The sequence below is a fragment of the Zootoca vivipara genome, chromosome 8, assembly GCF_963506605.1.
Source record: "Zootoca vivipara chromosome 8, rZooViv1.1, whole genome shotgun sequence".
Classification (NCBI taxonomy): domain Eukaryota; kingdom Metazoa; phylum Chordata; class Lepidosauria; order Squamata; family Lacertidae; genus Zootoca; species Zootoca vivipara.
The window spans coordinates 38,889,087-38,907,270 of NC_083283.1; the positions used below are offsets into that span (position 1 = coordinate 38,889,087).

Consider the following 18,184-nt stretch of genomic DNA (forward strand, 5'->3'; position numbering starts at 1 on the left):
TTGTCTCTGCAGAACAAACTTGGTGAAGCAACTTGAGATATCTCAGCATAGCTGCCGATCTGCTCAACCAGCACCATCCCCCAGAACCTCCTTCATAAGAGAGCAAGAGAAATGTGGGAAAGTACCATTCGACTATGCTAGCTTTGATGCCCAAGTCTTTGGCAAACGTACATTGGTGCCAGCTATGCAAGGACAAACCCCCCCACAGTTCCTTGAATGTAAGTGGACAAATTCAATCTCCATATCTATATCAGCTAGCATGAATATATGAACATTATCTTATTGTGTTTCCAAAATTTATATTCTGCCTTTCATTGCAAAAAAAACTGTTTCAGGGTGGATAATAACATAACATCCTCAGCAGCATAAAAATATGCACATTAGCATCTAAAACCAATGCAATCTAACCTTAATTGGATATAGCCTAGCAGAGCTAAGCAGCACTGGTTGACCAAAACATTTCCAAACATACCATAAAAGGGTGATGGGAACCATATTTTACCAGACTACAACTCCCACCCTCCCTGACCATTGGCCATGGAGCTGAAGTCTAACAACATATGGAGAGCTCTTGGTTCCTCACCTTACCATAGTAAAGGAATAGCTGGTCCCGATCACACACATTGCAGATTCTGTCCTGTGTCCTTAATTGCATTTACTTCTGAGGTGACATAGGGGTGACATAGGTGATTTTTAATATAGCTGACACTTACAGTATGCTTTATATTCATTTTCCTTATGTATACTATAATTAACATTTGTTAATTATATTTTATTTAACTGCTCCAGCCTTCTAAGATTCAAACTGATATCACAAGAAGAGCAAAACATTGCAGTAAATTTGAGGCAAACCATTTTTGGCTACAACCCAGCATTGTTATAGCTTAGGCCGATTAATTTTGCTTTGGTTTTATATATTATAACTCAGAGTTCCATGGAATTCATCATGTTTATGTTAATAAAGTTTACAAGCCCATTTGTGTTTAAATTACAACTGAGCCAAATATTGTTTGTTCTTTATTCATCCACCACTGGACTTGATGGAAGTAAAAGATTTCTTGTGTAAGGAGTGATTAAGTCTTAAGGAAAGGACCCACAATTTAGGCTCTCGCTGAAAATGGGAGCACCTGTGAATTTATAAAGCAACTCTGGGTTTCTTAACTAATCTCATGATCTCATGTTTTAAATGCATTCAATTCTGATGCTTCTTAATAGCAATGGTAGAGCTTCCAGTAAAAAAAACCAACCAGACTTATTTTAATGTATTATTTGCCTGTTTTTATTGTATAAAACGATAATACATAAAAACCCCAGTATCTTTAACAGGGGGACAGTTGCACTCAAGCTATTTCTAATCAAATCTCTTTTCAACAGCAAAGCATTTTTCAAATCCAGGGAAATTTTCTAATCGGCTGCCTAGTGCTAGCGCCCACACACAGAGCCCTTGCCATGCCAACTCTTATGGCTACGGTCAATGTAGTGAAGACACCCACATAGCAGCAGCTGCTGCAATCCTGAACCTTTCCACCCACTGCAGGGAAGCAGCAGAGATCCTCTCCAACAAACCACTGAGTTTGTCTGCCAAGGTAGGCAAGTCCAAGAACCTGGAGGGTGTGCTAGCTACTGAACTGTGTGAATAAACTGTCTTTCATATTAGTGATTGCATTCAATTCCTTCCGAGAGAGAGAGAGAGAGAGAGAGAGAGAAGGAAAAAGAGCAGCCCCTTTTTGCTTGTTCTTTTGAAGAGAGATGGGAGGGTGGGGGTGGGGGAGATAGCAGAAGAAAGGAAATGCAAAAACTGTGTTGTGGAAGGTAATAATAATAATAATAATAATAATAATAATAATAATAATAATAATAATAATAATAATGGAAAGTGGGGGAGAACTCCAGAAATGGTTTTGAGGGGACAGTGGTGCAGAATCTGTTGAAATGAGGCTTATTTGCATGGTGCAAATACTACTGCAAGTTACCAGCATTAGTCTGGTTATTAAAATTAATAGAAAAGAGGTGGGGAGGGGCTATCACAGACCTGTTTTGCTGTTTTTGTTACTGATAATTCCACTGAATATTTTAAAGAGGTGAATAAAAGGTGCGTTGTGTGATGAACATAGGGATAGACCATTTTAGTAGCCCATTGATAACTCTGCCTATTTCATTGTAATCAAGTTTCATTTTCAGGGTGTATTAAGAGTTACAAAAGTTATTTTTGTGTTGTGAAAAACCTTGCTCCATAGGGTATGAAACACCTCTGGCTATGAAACCCAGAAAACAAACAACTTCGGCCCGTTGTTGTTGAAAGCTGTATTAGTACCTTTGGAAACCATTCATAGCACCATTAGGGACTGGACTATGGCATTGGCAGCAGCTCACATAATCCATCTTGTAGAAAAGATAGATGGGAGCAGGGCATGGAAAAGGGTGATGAATGAAAAGTCTTATAGAATGGCACATACAACATTGCCTTTGTACTTGGAGACGTTCTCTGGGACACAGAGAGATGTCTGTTTAGCAAGCTTTCCACTGTGTAATGCAGCAGCAGACTCATAACAACAGGATCTTGAGAGCAGTTATCCTGGCTGAAGAGATGCTTCTTCAGCGGGACTCCTGTTCCACATAACTGACTGCTTTGCCTAGTGGGAGAGCTCATCTTTTTACCACATGGGCAAAATCAGATTCTATATCTGAGTCCTGTCTTCAAGTGCAGTAGAATTTTCTGCTTTTCCTACCTGCCCCCCCCCCCCCCGCACCTGACTGCCGTTGCAGCAGCCAGGTTCTCAGAGCCAACAATAGTGGCATCCTTGCATTCAAAGCCTGCCTATCAAGACAGCTCCATTTTTAGGGCCCAGGGTGTGTTGCTGGCTATCTCTGCATCCACGGCTTTTATTCACGATATTGGCCAGAGACATTTTCTAGAGCTGGGCTATGGCAGATATTACTTTGCCACCCCCACCCCCTCTTGTTGAAAAGGAGACTGGTGCCAGAGGCTGTATTAAATTGCTTCCCCTACCTTTGGCTGACCTTAGAAACAGACCTTTCTTGCCAAAGAAAGGTAATAAAGGGACCAGGCATAAGATTATTGTTCTTCTTCTTCAGCTGTACACCTGTTTTGCGTTTGCCAAAAAAGCGGAAGGCAATCGTAACCACTCGTGGCAGCATTTGGGGCATATAGGAGGTGGGTGGGTGTGATTTTCATCCAGAAATTAAAAAAAAAATGTATTAAAATGGTCGTCAGGCATTGTTCTCTGCCAGCCTTCACTTTTGCCAAACTTCCAGCAGGGCACAATGACAACCAGTGGTACAAAATATCTGACAGAAGAATGAGAATTAGCTTCTGGCCAGAGTGAAGGCAAGCAAAGCTCAAAGAGACGAAGTAGCCAAAATCACACACATTCTTTTTATTTGGTTTGGATAGTGCTCCTTTTTAGGAAATTGAGATTTTTAAACAGAGAAATGCATACTGCAATAGACTATGGATGCAGGTGCCTAAACTAAAACAAATCACTGAGGTTTGAAAATATAAAGTGAATCAAATACTGTAAACTTGTTTGGTTTTCATTTGACCATCGCTTTGCTTTTTTGTTCACACTGCACATTATTTTTCTTTTAATTGCAAAGATGCACTTCAAGCCTGTGCACCACCTTCTCAGGAAATGCCTTCATTTAGTTTGGATTTAAAAATAAAATAAAATTGAAAGGGTATAACTTTCTCTCCTCTCCAATCCAGCTTTTCCATGTGAATCTCCCAGCCCCTCAGAAAAGAAACCCCTACTGGTGACATCTCCTATGTAAACATGAATGAACAGCAGTGCTTTTGTGTAAATTCTATTTGTTTCAGAGTTACTTGTCAATGAAAAGTTCTTGGTAGATTGAGTCATGAGTTTTTAAACAAAGACTGTGAAGTAACCTGCCAGCATCCAGTTATTCTTCCTGAAGCCCACCATAGCTCTACTTGTATCTACTAAAATAAAACAAAAAGGTACTGGCAACATAATTGGAATTAATATATCCTCTCTTTGGCCTTGCCTATAACTATCCTCTCTTTAAATGTTATCTATTCTGCTCACCATAATGCAAGAAAATATAATCTGGGTCTTGAGAATGGGATGGATGGAAAGGTAGAAATGATGCCCACCAGCTTTCAAATTCGAACTCCAGGGATCAGGACAAAAAGCATCCCTCATTGTCTCCAGATTGTCTTATCTGTCAGTTTTATTTCCTTATTAGTATGCATTCTGGAACAGGGCACCAGTCTCTTTCTCTTTTCTTTTTTTAAAAAATCCAGCTTTTGATTAAATCTGGGGGGAAAGCACATCTGAATGGCAAAAAAGAAAAAGAAAAAAATCCAGGCTCTAGAAATGAGATTTATTTCAGGTGCAACATGCTTCAGAATCATTTCCTCCCTCGAGGGCATGTTTCTTGCAGCAATCCTCACCCAAGTGCAAGGGACACTTTAGTGACGTCTCCTGACCTTTTCACTTGGTGGGAATTCCTGCCAGAAACATGCCTTGCGGAAGGATCTGTTTCCAGAGGATCTGTTTCCAGAGGATACCACTTCATAGCTGTATTCGCTGGGTTTGCAATACAAAATTCAATCCAGTTATACTAGTAACATCCATGAGACACAATGTTTTAAGGCAATACATGCTTTAAGGGAAAGGTATAATTAGCAGCATAAATAAAATGATCACAAATTTATTTTCCCAAAATACAGTGGCAGTGATAGTGGTATCTAGAAAAGGCTCAGAGATCCCATGTGGTGTTTCATATATTGTGTACAAACCTCTATAAATTAATTTGGCTAACTGAATCAGATTGCAGATATTCTACATTTGTCTACAATCAACTGCATGCAAATATAGTTAATTACCAGCAAAAAAAAAATAGAGTTGGTTTTGACAATCCTGATGCACTTAAATAACAAGAGCTGTCTCTCTTGTTTCATTTTTTGGGTGACTGAAAGAAAAATAGCACCAAGAGTTTAAGTAAAGCTTTTCAGATTAACCCCTTGCACATGGGCTTGTCCAACAAGGTGGCAAAATGATTTTTGGAGCTCTTAAGATTCACAACTTCTACTGCAAGTTTTTCTGTCATGTCATATAGTATCACATATCAATCCCATCAAGTCACAGTTTCCCACAGTTTTATCTTATAGCTTATGTGGCTGCCACTCAAAGAGGAAGAAACAAGCCGTACATTCTGTCTTTCTCCTCTGAGCTGCCTCTTGCCAAGAATTCTATTTAATGTTTGCGTGTTTTCCTCCCAACATGTTTGGACAAAATGACATATACATACTGTGCCTTGAAAGAAAACAAAACAGAAAAGCAAACAGCATAAACTACCGTAGGATGAAAACATATTTGTTTTTCCTCTCTTCCCTTGTGTTAGTAATGGTGAAGTTGACAAGTGAATCAGAACTGTACCCAAAGATATTTGTGTGTGTGTGTGTGTGTGTGTGTGTGTGTGTGTGTGTGTGTGTGTGGAGGGAGGGAGAGAGAGAGAGAGAGAGCAGCGCTGCCAGAATCAAAAGAAAGGTAATCTAATTTTAAAGTTATTCCACTGTATTAAACACTAATAAAGGTAAAGGTACCCCTGACCGCAAGGTCCAGTCACGGACTACTCGGGTTGCGCGCTCATCTCGCTCCATAGGCTGAGGGAGCCAGCATTTGTCCGCAGACAGCTTCTGGGTCATGTGGCCAGCATGAATAAGCCGCTTCTGGTGAACCAGAGCAGCGCACAGAAACACCGTTTACCTTCCCGCCGGAGCAGTACATATTTATCTACTTGCACTTGATGTGCTTTCAAACTGCTAGATGGGCAGGAGCTGGGACCAAACAATGGGAGCTCACCCTGTCACAGGGATTCGAACCGCCAACCTTCTGATTGGCAAGCCCTAGTCTCTGTGGTTTAGACCACAGCGCCACCCTATTAAACACTAATGGTGATGTCCAATTAAGTGATACTCAGAGTAGACCCACTATCACTCACTTGAATCCATTGATTTCAGTAGGTCTACTCTGAGTATCACTTAGTTGCACACAACCCTAAAAAACACAGAAAGTGTTTTTTAAAATAAAATAAAAAGAACTGCTAAGTTCTTGTCAATTGTTCCATTGTTTTTGGACCCATTGGTCAGAACCCTGGGAGGACTGCTTCCTGAGGATCACTGAAATACGTTCCATAGTACATAATTAAGTCACTGAACTTACTGATTCAAGTTGTGGTGATGGGCATTGGTTCAGGTGGCTTTAAAGCAGAAGTACATGAGGGGCACTTTCAGGGGTCCTGACTGAGTTGGCCTAGTAGGCCACATTTGGCCTGCAGGCCAGAGCTTCACTCCTGCTTGAAAGGAATTAGAAAGGAATATTGAGAATTAATATTTGTTAGTTTGTTTGTTGGCTATACTGTACTATGCATTGGCCACTCAATAATACATGTTCTCTGGGCAATTCCTAGGAAAAAAAGTCTAAAACATTTTTAAAAATACTGTTCAACACAATAAAATCTGCATGATCTTTGTCATTCTTTCTGGCAGATAAAAAATAAACCAGGAATAATACAGTGTCCCTCCCACACTCTAAGTGACTAATCTCGAGAGAGAAACTTCATGATTCTTCTTAAAGTATAGCTCACCTCCCAAAGACATGCAAAATACTGCTGGGCCAAAGCCTGCCCCCAATTTCTCAAGAGTTTTCTGCTCCACAAAAGGATTGAGTCCACAAAAGGATTGCAAGATGCTTTGGGATTGAGTCCAGGCATCTGAAGGTGGTGTGTGCGTTTTCTTTCCAATAAACATTTCTCCAGCAGCCTCCTTGGCTGCCCACATCCTCTGCTCTGAAAAAGCCCCATTGGGAGGGAGGTACCTTATGATACTTTCCCCCGGTTTTAATTGAAGGGCAGGAAGCCTGACTACTCAGTTTCTGAGTTAAGAGTTCTCACTGATTGTGTTTTTAAATGGAAAGCTTTCCCTTGTGCCTTGGAAAAAAAACTTTCAATTCAGATTTCTTTAAAAGTAAACAGATTTCACTTAACAGTTAATAATGAACAGCTGACAGATGCTCAGTTGGCAGCCTTCCCATCCTCCCATGCTTATGGGAAACCCAGTCAAGGATGTTATGGGGTTTTCAGGAAGTATAGGCACCCAGGAAGGCTGCAGAATGCAGATCACTGGATAAATTATCTACAGGATGAAAGGATACAAAAAATTTCTGAGCTACCTCAGAAGTAAATCAATTGCAACAAAAACGTGGCACCCAACCCAGGAGAGTTTCAGCAACATTGTCTCTCTTTCTGAATTTTTTTGAATGGAATTCCTTTTCTTGTCATTTGGTAGAGAATGGTTAAAAAAAGCAGAAGGTAGTTTCAGTATAGCACTAATGTAAACACATCTTTACTTTGACAGGATGAAAATAAGCTGTATAAATAAAGCAGGCAATTCTATCCTTTAAAAATTACTCTCTGTTGGTAATCACTTCAATGCAGATATTTAAAAACATTTGAACAATAAAGAACACTGAAAGATCTAGTAAGGGCATGATGGGGGGGGGAGAGGTAATCTGATAGTCTTTCACTTGGCATTTGTGGAGACTGCAGCAAAAGTTATAGCAATTTTATATTGGACTGAATAAAAAGGCCATGCTGTAAACATGGGATCCATCCTTCTGTGAGCACAAGGGGCTATTTCTCTGTGACTGTATTTGATTGTTGTGTACATCTGTGAGCTCACTTAAACCCCATCTGCACTCTTGTTACACAACCCGGGTATTTTCTGATCTGAATTAGGTACATACTCACCAACCCAACTCCCTTGCACAACAGAAGATAGCCCTCGCCAGTATCTTCATATTCACATCAACAAACGTGTATTGTCTTCCAACCAAGCCTCTTTGGTGCTGCTAAATGAGGCCAGATTCCCAACTGTCAGATGTGTTTCCTGACATGTTTGGATCTGTGATTTAATTTGAGAAGACTTTGACTGTTTTATGGAATTTGTTTGCTGCTGTCTCCTGCCTTCTGAGTTGCTGGTATTTTGTCAGTGACAGAAAATCTGCACTATTTATGGTTTTTGCACTATAAAACTACTGCATCCCCCATTGCATGGCATCTTCTCCTAAGCCATCTGTCACAGAGGTCTGGCATTTTATGTGAATGTTGGTCAGGCAGACTTAACCCAAGTTTTTTTTTTCCCCTATGAAAAATGTCAGCAACTACAATGTTTAGCATTTTACTTTACAGTGGCCATTAAACTTGATTACTTGTAGCTCTGTTTCATGGCTGTACTTATATATCAGCTATGAAGCCAAAAAAACACAAGGGTAATCATGGCAACAATGTGCTCAGGTCCTGGGAGGTTCAGCTGGCAGTGATACAGTTAATATCTTGGATTTTTGTAAGTAAGGGTTTTTTTTAATGCTGATATAAAAATGTATTTGATATTATACAGATGGCATAAGATGTTGTGGTTACTAAGTTATTATCCAGGATAAGCTGTACTGTCAAAGTCGGGGCTTAAAACTATCACAGGAGATTAAACTATTTACTAAAAAGGGGCAAAAAGATATAACGAAAGCATCTTAGTGTATGAACATATTAGAAGTGTATTTACTTCCCATAAGTATAATAAAGCATATCTCTCTTTAAGCTGGGGGATTGAAAATGTGGACTTTGTCATACGAGAGGAACAAACGCAAGAGTTTCTAACTTGCACTCTCTCAGGCAATTGGCCTGATTGTTTTCAACTTTTCAAAAGGAACTGAGATGAACTGATATTTTGTCTAGGCCTGTGTCTAAGCATCGTGCAGGCATAACATTTCCTGGCTCGTGCTTTGAGAAGCAGCATACAGTGATGCAGCTGCAGCAAGTTAGGTCAAGATGAGTTATTTTTCTCAGGAATTCTTCTGCTAACTGGATGCTGCTACCAGGATTGTCTATGTTAAGTGGTTGGCCTTCTTTGAATCAACATTGTACCTGACATCTACATTCACAACTGGATGCCATTGAGATATTTGCTGACTGTACAAAGTTTGAGGAACATTTGACCCTCCTTTTGACTCCCTCCCCTTTCTAGCCAACCATCTGAGTTGTTTGTCAGGCATGTGAGGTAAAGCATTAGGCCAGATGTTATTAGACAATAGGTATGAGACCTCCAGGGCCAGGCACAGCCATAGGATTTCCTGGAAGCCGCCCAGAGTGGCTGGGGAGACCCAGCCGGATGGGCGGGGTACAAATATATTATTATTATTATTATTATTATTATTATTATTATTATTATTATTATCACTTGACCCTTCATGTAATGGTGTTGTTGCGGCTACTCTTGAGTAAAGACGCCCGAGTCCTCTCTGTCTTTGAGAGTTTTATGGTGCATAGTAGTCACAGTGCAGAGATAGCAGTAAACATGACCTCTCAGTCACTCGCAGAATCCAGGAGTGGACGTTTCCAGCTACGGGACCAGCATAAGAGCTTGGGCATCCCGAAACGCCTCCTCCCAACCTTACGTTTGGTGGCGCGCCTTAATTTGGGCGCCGGAAGGGGCTGCCTGCTCCCCTCCACCTCTTGGTCCTGGCGGCGCAGGGACTCTCTAACATCGCTGAGCCCTGACACCTCCATCCCGCTCACTTCCTGATTCCCCTCACCTGACCCACCACTGCTGCTCTCACTGGGCGAAGTGCTGGTCAGCAAGAGGGGAGGAGGCTCCCTGTAGGAAGGCCCCCCTGACACTTCATTTCCAGGTGTTGGTTATTTTACTCCGCATGATTTTACTCTGCATTTTAAATAAATATTTGGAATAATTGATGTAAGATGACTGAGCCTGGCTTTGGCCAGGGTGTGTGGGATACAAATAGAAATTTATTATTTTTATTTATTATTATTGTATGCCTGATATGTAACTAGTGCTTTGGAGTTCTGTATAGTTCTGCTCTTAAGGAGATGCATACCAGAAACACTATTCCACATATCACCCATCCATCCCTAAGCAGCACTTGGCTGTCTACTGAATCTCTCCATTGGTAATTGCTCCTCCTCCTCCCTTCCACAGTTAGAAGAAAAACTTTCCTCTTCTTCTAGTCCAGACCTCTTGGATGTGTGATATAGATTTCCCCCAGTGAACTTCTCTGGCTGTTCTGTCAGATACAATACAAATGAACAGGCAAGGGTGTATGGAAACTATTGGCATAGTGAATCCTTGCCTCTTCTGAAGCCCTTTGACCTGACTGCTGATCAAGCAGACTGCTGATCAAGCAGAGTTGACCACCTCAAGTGACAGGATCCACAGGGGCAAGAGATCTGGCATCCAATGAATGCATCGGCTGTTACTGTTGCTGTAGTGGCACACCCCTTGCAGGCCAGATCTGTTGGTCTCCTCCTACCCTTGTTCCCCGTGTGGATCTTTACTCCTTCCATGTTCCTAATGTAGATCTTCACTCACTCTTTCTTCCTCGGTGGGGGACACCAGTTTGTGGTATGCCTCAGGTGCCAAAATGTCTTGGGCTGGCCCTGATAAATCATAATCAGAGAATCCAGTGCAGTGCCCCAGTTCTTCCTCTGTACTATAAGGTCCTGGGAGGCACCTGCCATTTGACTGATGCAGGGAGCAGACGTTCTACCCTGTGTAGACACTGTTGTACAACTACTAACTTAACTGGTAGATTTCTCTGTACAAATGAGAAGAGTGTGCTGTTGCACTGAGAACTTGCTTGCAGGCTTTGTGTAGGCCTCTGGTTGGCCACTGCGAGAGCAGGAAGCTGGACTAGATGGTCCACTGCCCTCATCAAGCAGGCTCTTATGTTCTTAATATGGTGAAGCAGATGAGAAATATGATTCACACATAACATTCAGAGGCATGACAGAGTTTGGCCTTATGGCAGAATAAGGGCCACCATGAAGAATAACAACTTGCATCTCAGTCCACAATGGAGCTCTGCATTTCAGGGAAGGACACAGTCTGGACCTCTTGATTACAGTAAACCTTTTAAAAGATCTTTATAATTCAAGCTCCATTTGAGATAAAGTGAGATTGTCACTGATATACTGTATAAAAGACCCATGACGAATGCTCCCCTTGGGTCTGATTTGTACATTTGTTTCCCCTCCCCCTCTGATACAGATGTTGCAATACTGTGAGAGTGTGGGGGTGGATGAAATATAATAATACTGTTGATGAGCTAAGCAGTGAATTAATGCTTTTATCTGAAAGGGGATCATAGTTCTCTGTAAAAGTGAAATGATTCAGGAGATTTAATGCTAAACTTTTTTTGTAAAAAAAAACCTCAGATTTAGTACATATAGTTTACATTTAAGAAGCATCTTATTCTGCTTACTGTGTTTAAGCATAGAAACATGGAAAGAGCATTATAGAGGTATCTCTTAAGTCCGCCTAAGAATTAAATATTAACGGGTGTAAATCGAAAAGCTGGTTTTTTAGATTTAGATAAATTTAAATAAAAGCAGGCATTTCCACTTATCCCTTAAAAGCTCTGCAAGTCTTATTATGTTGTTGCTGCAAACTGTTCACACTCTAAACATTTCTCTCTTTCCTCTTGGGTATCAGGGAGCTGATATAGAAGTGGATGAAAATGGCACCCTCGATTTGAGCATGAAAAAGAACCGGCACCAAGAAAAGGGTACTCCGCTAACGCCTTTCAGTACAACAGCCCCCACTCCTGCCTCTTCTCCCTTCAAAACAGGCAGCATTCTGGTCAATGCCACCTTCTACCAGGCATTGTGTGAGAAGGAAGGATGGGATACGCCAATCAACTATAGCAAGAGCCAGGCGAGAAAGGGGGAAGAGAAAGAGGTATATATATATATATTTATCAGGATACACCATGGAGGGGATTGTTCATCTTGGAATAATTTGTTTTACAGTACCCAGTTTGAGCTCTGGCAGCTAACACTCCACTCCTAAGCCCATGTGCAAGTCTATGATACTATTCATTTTGGTGGGAGTAAGAATGAGACAGTGTACTAAGAATTAGGGTGCTAATGAGGATGTTTCCTTCCTGACCTATAGAAAGAGGGATTACGGAAGATGTGCAGTTAGAACCGTTATGAAAGCCAATGAAGTTATGATCCTGTATCCAAATACCTGGGAATAAGTCCTATTGAACTCAATGAGGCTTACTTCTGATTAGATGCATACAGGATTGCTCTGTAAATCATGGATTCTAGAAAGCATGATCAGTATTCCTAGAAAGTAGCATCACATTTTGGGAACCAGTTTATGTAGGGAATAATGAAAGCATCTTATATCCTTTAAAAAGGGGGGGGGACTGCATTCTAGCTCTGTATATATGATATGATCAATTTATAATTAAAGTTCACACTTCCATGGTAGACATTAAGAATTAAAGTTATAACCCAGCTTTATCTCTGATCTGCTATGCATTCATATTCTTTATACATCATGATTTAGAGAGAGATGGTAATTTTTGCTTTCCTAGCAATATCACTTCTTTAAAGAGATTTGCTAGAACAATGAAGGTCTTCCAAAGGCTTTTCTCTCTCTCTCAGCAAACTCAACATTAAATCTTAGCATTTAAAATACTTTGATTAAGTCTCAACCCTTTGGCTATACATCTCTTATCCCTAGGGAAATATGAGGTCAAAATATAAAAGTCTCTGCTATCATGTGATCAAACTCATAGAGCTAAGATTTATGAAGTACAGACTTCCTGGATGAATGTGCAGGCCTGCCCAATCATATGTAAAATGGTGGTACACTTAAAAAGCAGTGATGTAGGGTGCTGAAACCTCTGTCCGCTGCTTCCCATTGGCATCCTGCAGCCTCTCCCCCAAGGTCATTTTTTTATCCAGTCTGGTACTGACACTGGAAGTGAACCTGGCTAGGGAGGGGGCATAAAGGCAAGCAATGGATAAGAGCCCCATGGCTATCTATCCTTTCCCCACACACTTCAGATTCCATCTTTGCTGCTTGTTAAGCATAAAACTATGCTCTACGTGGGGCTACCTTTGAAGGTAACTCAGAAACTTCAATTAATCCAGAATGCAGCAGCTAGACTGGTGACTGGGAGTGGCTGCCGAGATCACATAACACCAGTCTCGAAAGACCTACATTGGCTCCCAGTATGTTTCCGAGCACAATTCAAAGTGTTGGTGCTGACCTTTAAAGCCCCAAACGGCCTCAGTCCAGTATACCTGAAGGAGCATCTCCACCCCCATTGTTCAGTCCGGACACTGAGGTCCAGCGCCGAGGGCCTTCTGGTGGTTCCCTCACTTGCAAGAGGTGAAGTTACAGGGAACCAGGCAGAGGGCCTTCTCTGGAACGCCCTCCCATCAGATATCAAGTAAATAAGCAACTATCTTACTTTTAAAAGACATCTGAAGGCAGCCCTGTTTAGGGAAGTTTTTAATGTTTAATGCTGTATTGTGTTTTTAATAAATGGTTGGGAGCTGTCCAGAGTGGCTGGGGAAACCCAGCCAGATGGGCGGACTATAAATATATTATTATTATTATTATTATTATTATTATTATTATTATTATTATTATTATTACTAGTTGTTGTTGTTGTTGTTAAACTGGTATAGATCCATGGTTTAAAGACACAGATCTGCTGCTGTCATCTGTAGCTTGACCCAAAGCTAATGCTCAGATTTAGACATTAAAGAAATCAAGCACATATTTTTTTAAAAATATATAAGCCGCATCCCATTTACTTCTCTGTGTTCCTCACAAAGAAACTAGAAGAGAACATCAATATGCATGTCAACATGGCACATCAATTTGGCCTACAATAGAAACTGAATAGAAAACAAAAAATGCAGCTGTGGTCCCCTGCCCACCCCTTCATAAATAAGACAAATATTTACATAAAGTAATTCATCATTTGTAAGAGATACTGTACTAAATTATAATTTAAACCTGGTGATTTCCTTGATTTTTGTTATGTTCTTTTCATTTTTATGTTTATTGAGCCTTGGCAGGATGTTGTGGGGTGTTTTTTTCTGCTTGTTTGTTTGTTTGTTTTCTTCCCCATTCCATCTTTTTGGCCATGTTTTCCATAGGAACTTGTTGCCAGATCAAGGCAAAGTGGAGGTTTATTTGGACTTTCTCTTATGACAGAAAAAAAAACACCAGCATTGACCCTTTTATGCCAACCGACTGACACTTTGATAAATTAACAGAAATCAGAACAGTTTGTTCAGCTTTATATATCCCTGTAACTGAACGGTACAGACAAAATGGCTGCCAGGTGGAGGTCATATTATTTTTTTGCTGCCATGGCAGTTTCATGCTGATAAAGCTATTTTGGTCAAAATGCAGAAAATGAGGGTTTCCTCTCCGTGCCAGTGTAAATTTTGCGAGTGAAGAGTCTGTGGGATGTTAGCATCCGAAATGCATATGTAAAGGGTTAATTGCAAGAGATGTAGAACTCTGCGATGTCATACGCCTAAGGCAGTTATGGCAGTTATTTCAGTTATAGCTGTTAGTTTAAGAGTCTTAACAGTTAGAGCAGCAGGTATGTTGTGTTAGGCTGCTGTCTGCCTCAGAGTTTCAGTCAGTCTGTAAATGTTAGTCAGTCTTAGATACAAATCCATGTTTTAGCAACTTAAGTATCACCTACCTGCATTGTATATTTAATCTGCAAGTACAAAAAGTTACAGTACATGTTGTTTGAACTTTAAAAGAAGAGTGTCTTGCGTAATTTTTTATAGGAAGGGAAAAGAGAACTACTTAAAGGGCCAAACAACCCAGGGCTGTCTGCAAATGGGAACTAGAGTCTAATTCCCACATAGTATGGGGGGGGGGATTCCTGAATCTTTTGGATAACTGCTGCATACCAATATTAAACATAGGAAAGCTTACGTAAACTTGTGATACAACTGCTCAGATTTCAGTTCTAAAGGATCACTGGTCCATGTAGTTCAATACTGCTTGCACCAGAAGTAGCCAAACCGGTGGGCCCCCCCTACCACACACGTATATTTTACCTCTGACCTGCCCCAGCTAGTCAATGATCAGGGGTGGTGGTGGTAGTAGAAGAGGGCACCTCATTGACTCCCATGGTCTGCACTGACTAGCAATGACCCTCCAGGGTTTCCCAGCCCTACTTGAGAAATACCAGGAATTGAACCTTATACCTTCTTCACAGAAAGTATTTTTCTACTTGCTTAGCCATAACTGTTTCCTCAAATAACATGCTGCAATAAGTCAGCTGCAACAATCAACCATTTTAAAGCTGTGCCTTCGTGAATTATGTGTGTCTTCTGGTCCTGAGCAATCTCACAGGTGATAGTTTTTTTATAAAAAAAAAACCTTGTGTTGAAGTGACATTCTCCTTAGGAGGACAATTGCCATACAGGCCCACTTTTTGTTGATGTTATTGTTGAGCATCTTGCTTTAATTTTTTGGCAGCAGCACCCAGGGGTTAGGAGAACACGAGGCAAAGGGGTTAGGAGAACACGAGGCTGGCTGAAAACATGTAAGGTGCAAGTGGGTATGATCAGAGAGGACTATACAGGAGCCACAAGGAAGATAAACCACCAAAGAGTTATGAGGCAGCTTGTGACAGGGGTAGTAATTGCAAGACAAGATTGTTGTGCTTGTTCCTATCTCTGAGGTTGACCTTGCTAAAGAAGTGCCTTATCTTCCTGGGTCCTCAGCAGTTGCTGCATTTGTGGTGATGGAAGAGGAGGGAGGAGTGTGTTTGTTGTGACACAGATGCTCACATTTTAGTCATAGACATGCTAAAACACTTGTTTGTTAATAAAGAAGTGGTAAACCAGGATAATGAGTGATTTCAATATAAACTTACTTTGATTCCGCTGGTGTTGATTTGAACCCATCCAATGAACCAAACTCACAACTGAGTCCTGTTGCTGGTGATATGAGCCAAGTTTCCAAAAGGGAAAATTGTTCCATAGTGAATCTAGAAAATCCCTGGAGATAGTGATGGGATTTATCCAATAGATTGCCTTGAGTGCCTGGAGGCGGTTGGAGGATGGATGGTGGCTAACAGATTGAGGTTGAATCCTGACAAGACAGAAGTACTGTTCGTGGGGGACAGGAGGCGGGCAGGTGTGGGGGATTCCCTGGTTCTGAATGGGGTAACTGTGCACCTGAAGGACCAGGTGCGCAGCCTGGGAGTAATTTTGGACTCACAGCTGTCCATGGAGGCGCAGGTCAATTCTGTGTGCAGGGCAGCGGTCTATCAGCTCCATCTGGTACGCAGGCTGAGACCCTACCTGCCCGTGGACTGTTTTACCAGAGTTGTGCATGCTCTAGTTATCTCCCGCTTGGACTACTGCAATGCGCTCTATGTGGGGCTACCTTTGAAGGTGACTCGGAAACTACAATTAATCCAGAATGCGGCAGCTAGACTGGTGGCTGGGAACGGCCGCCGAGACCACATAACACCGGTCTTGAAAGATCTACATTGGCTCCCAGTACATTTCCGAGCACAATTCAAAGTGTTGGTGCTGACCTTTAAAGCCCTAAATTGCCTCAGTCCAGATGGGTGGGGTTTAAATAATTATTATTATTATTATTATTATTATTATTATTATTATTATTATTATTATTGCAGCTGTAGAAGTAAAAAATATAACAACCCCAAAACATTTCTGTGAATTAAAGAAGAAACTTTGGATCTGAGTACACAAAACCTTGATGGAGGCAATACTATATACAAAAATTGCTGCCAAGATTTTCAGCACCTAGCGATTCTCTGCTTAAATGTTGTAGGTTTGAGTGTTTTGTGCACCACTCTTTTTAAAAAGATCTGAAACTTTCCTCACAAGTCAAGCTCGCATCGCATCATCCAACCCACAAGCTTCCTGATCCTCCAAAGTCAACTTACTGTCTCTGAAATGTTTTTTTAAAAAATTCTACATTTTTTCCAACACTACATGATGGCAGGAGTCTTAGAAACTTGTCAAATTATAAGGGTGTAAGTTGCCTCAGAGTAAAATAAAATAATCTATTTTTAATTTATTTTCTGGTTCATCTGCACAACAGTTGGCTGATTTTGTTGGTCATTTCTAGAAAATATTGTCTCCCTCGTACACTGAGAAATGGCCTGTCCAGATGCCCCTTAAAAAATATAATCCTGAATTTGGAAGAGGCTCACACTTTCTCCAAAAGGAAAGTGTTGAGAAATAACTGGAGCTGTCAGTTTAGTTCAACTGTCAGTTCTCCAAAGATTCCAGGGTTTAAAACGTTGAAAGTGCCAGATGCTATTATCTGTTATTCGTGTTGTCATTATGTTCTGGTCTTTGCAGAAATCAATATAAATGTCCATCTGCACATTAATGGAATTTCATTCATTTATTTTTGTCGTTCTGTGTGCACATAGGAATATGCACACTGGCAAGAACTCAACTTGAAACTAGTGGAGCTTCCTTCCCACCCACCCCCAACACATACACACAAATACAGTCTGCAGTTTGGCAGACTGTTCTGGGAATAATGGGGAAGTTCAGCTTTTGTACACATTCCCCCCACCTTTATAAAGAGAGAGAGAGAGAGAGGTCTTAACTGGAAGTAAGCTTGTTAGCTTGTTATCAGTGTGTATCTGAAGAAGTGTGCATGCACACGAAAGCTCATACCAAAATAAAAACTTAGTTGGTCTTTAAGGTGCTACTGAAGGAATTTTTTTTATTTTGCTTCGACTCAGACCAACACGGCTACCTACCTGTAAGTGGTAGCTTATTTCTCTGAATCAACTGACCATTTCACAGTAGTCAGCATTTGTGGTGCACATGAATGGCCTCTCAAGTTTCTCCTTTCTATTTATTATTTGAATATTTGTGATCTGCACTTTCATAGAATCCTATAATTGTAGAGTTGGAAGATACCTAACGATCATCTTGTCCAACCTCCTGCAATGCAGGAGAATATGCAGCTGTCCCATACACAGATTGAACCTGCAACCTTGGCATTCAAGCAATATCTTACAGCATGCAATGCAGTAAAAGCAATCAATCTAGGTAAAACATAATTAAAAAGCAGCAATAGATAATGGCTAGTTAAAAAGAAAAGAAAAGGTGAGGGCCTACCTAAAAAAGCACAGCTTTTAAGAGATGTCTGAAAGAAAGCAGGGGGAGTTCTTGCTGAAGCTGCACAGGACAGGGCTTGCTATGCTAAAGCCTTGGTTCCTAATGAAGGCAACTGAACCTCAGGGGATGAAGCAGGGTCAGCCCAAGACATTTTGGTACCTGCAGT

General features: G+C 40.9%; 1 protein-coding gene across 1 annotated transcript in view; it reads left to right on the top strand.

Annotated features, from left to right (window-relative positions):
* The window catches only part of ST18 (ST18 C2H2C-type zinc finger transcription factor), a 62,432-nt gene that overhangs the window by 25,436 nt on the left and 18,812 nt on the right, over positions 1–18,184 (top strand). The window contains exons 7-9 of the mRNA XM_035126260.2: positions 13–218; positions 1,375–1,586; positions 11,552–11,797. Of these exons, the coding sequence (XP_034982151.2) occupies positions 13–218; positions 1,375–1,586; positions 11,552–11,797 (664 nt within the window). The remainder of the gene's footprint in view (positions 1–12; positions 219–1,374; positions 1,587–11,551; positions 11,798–18,184) is intronic.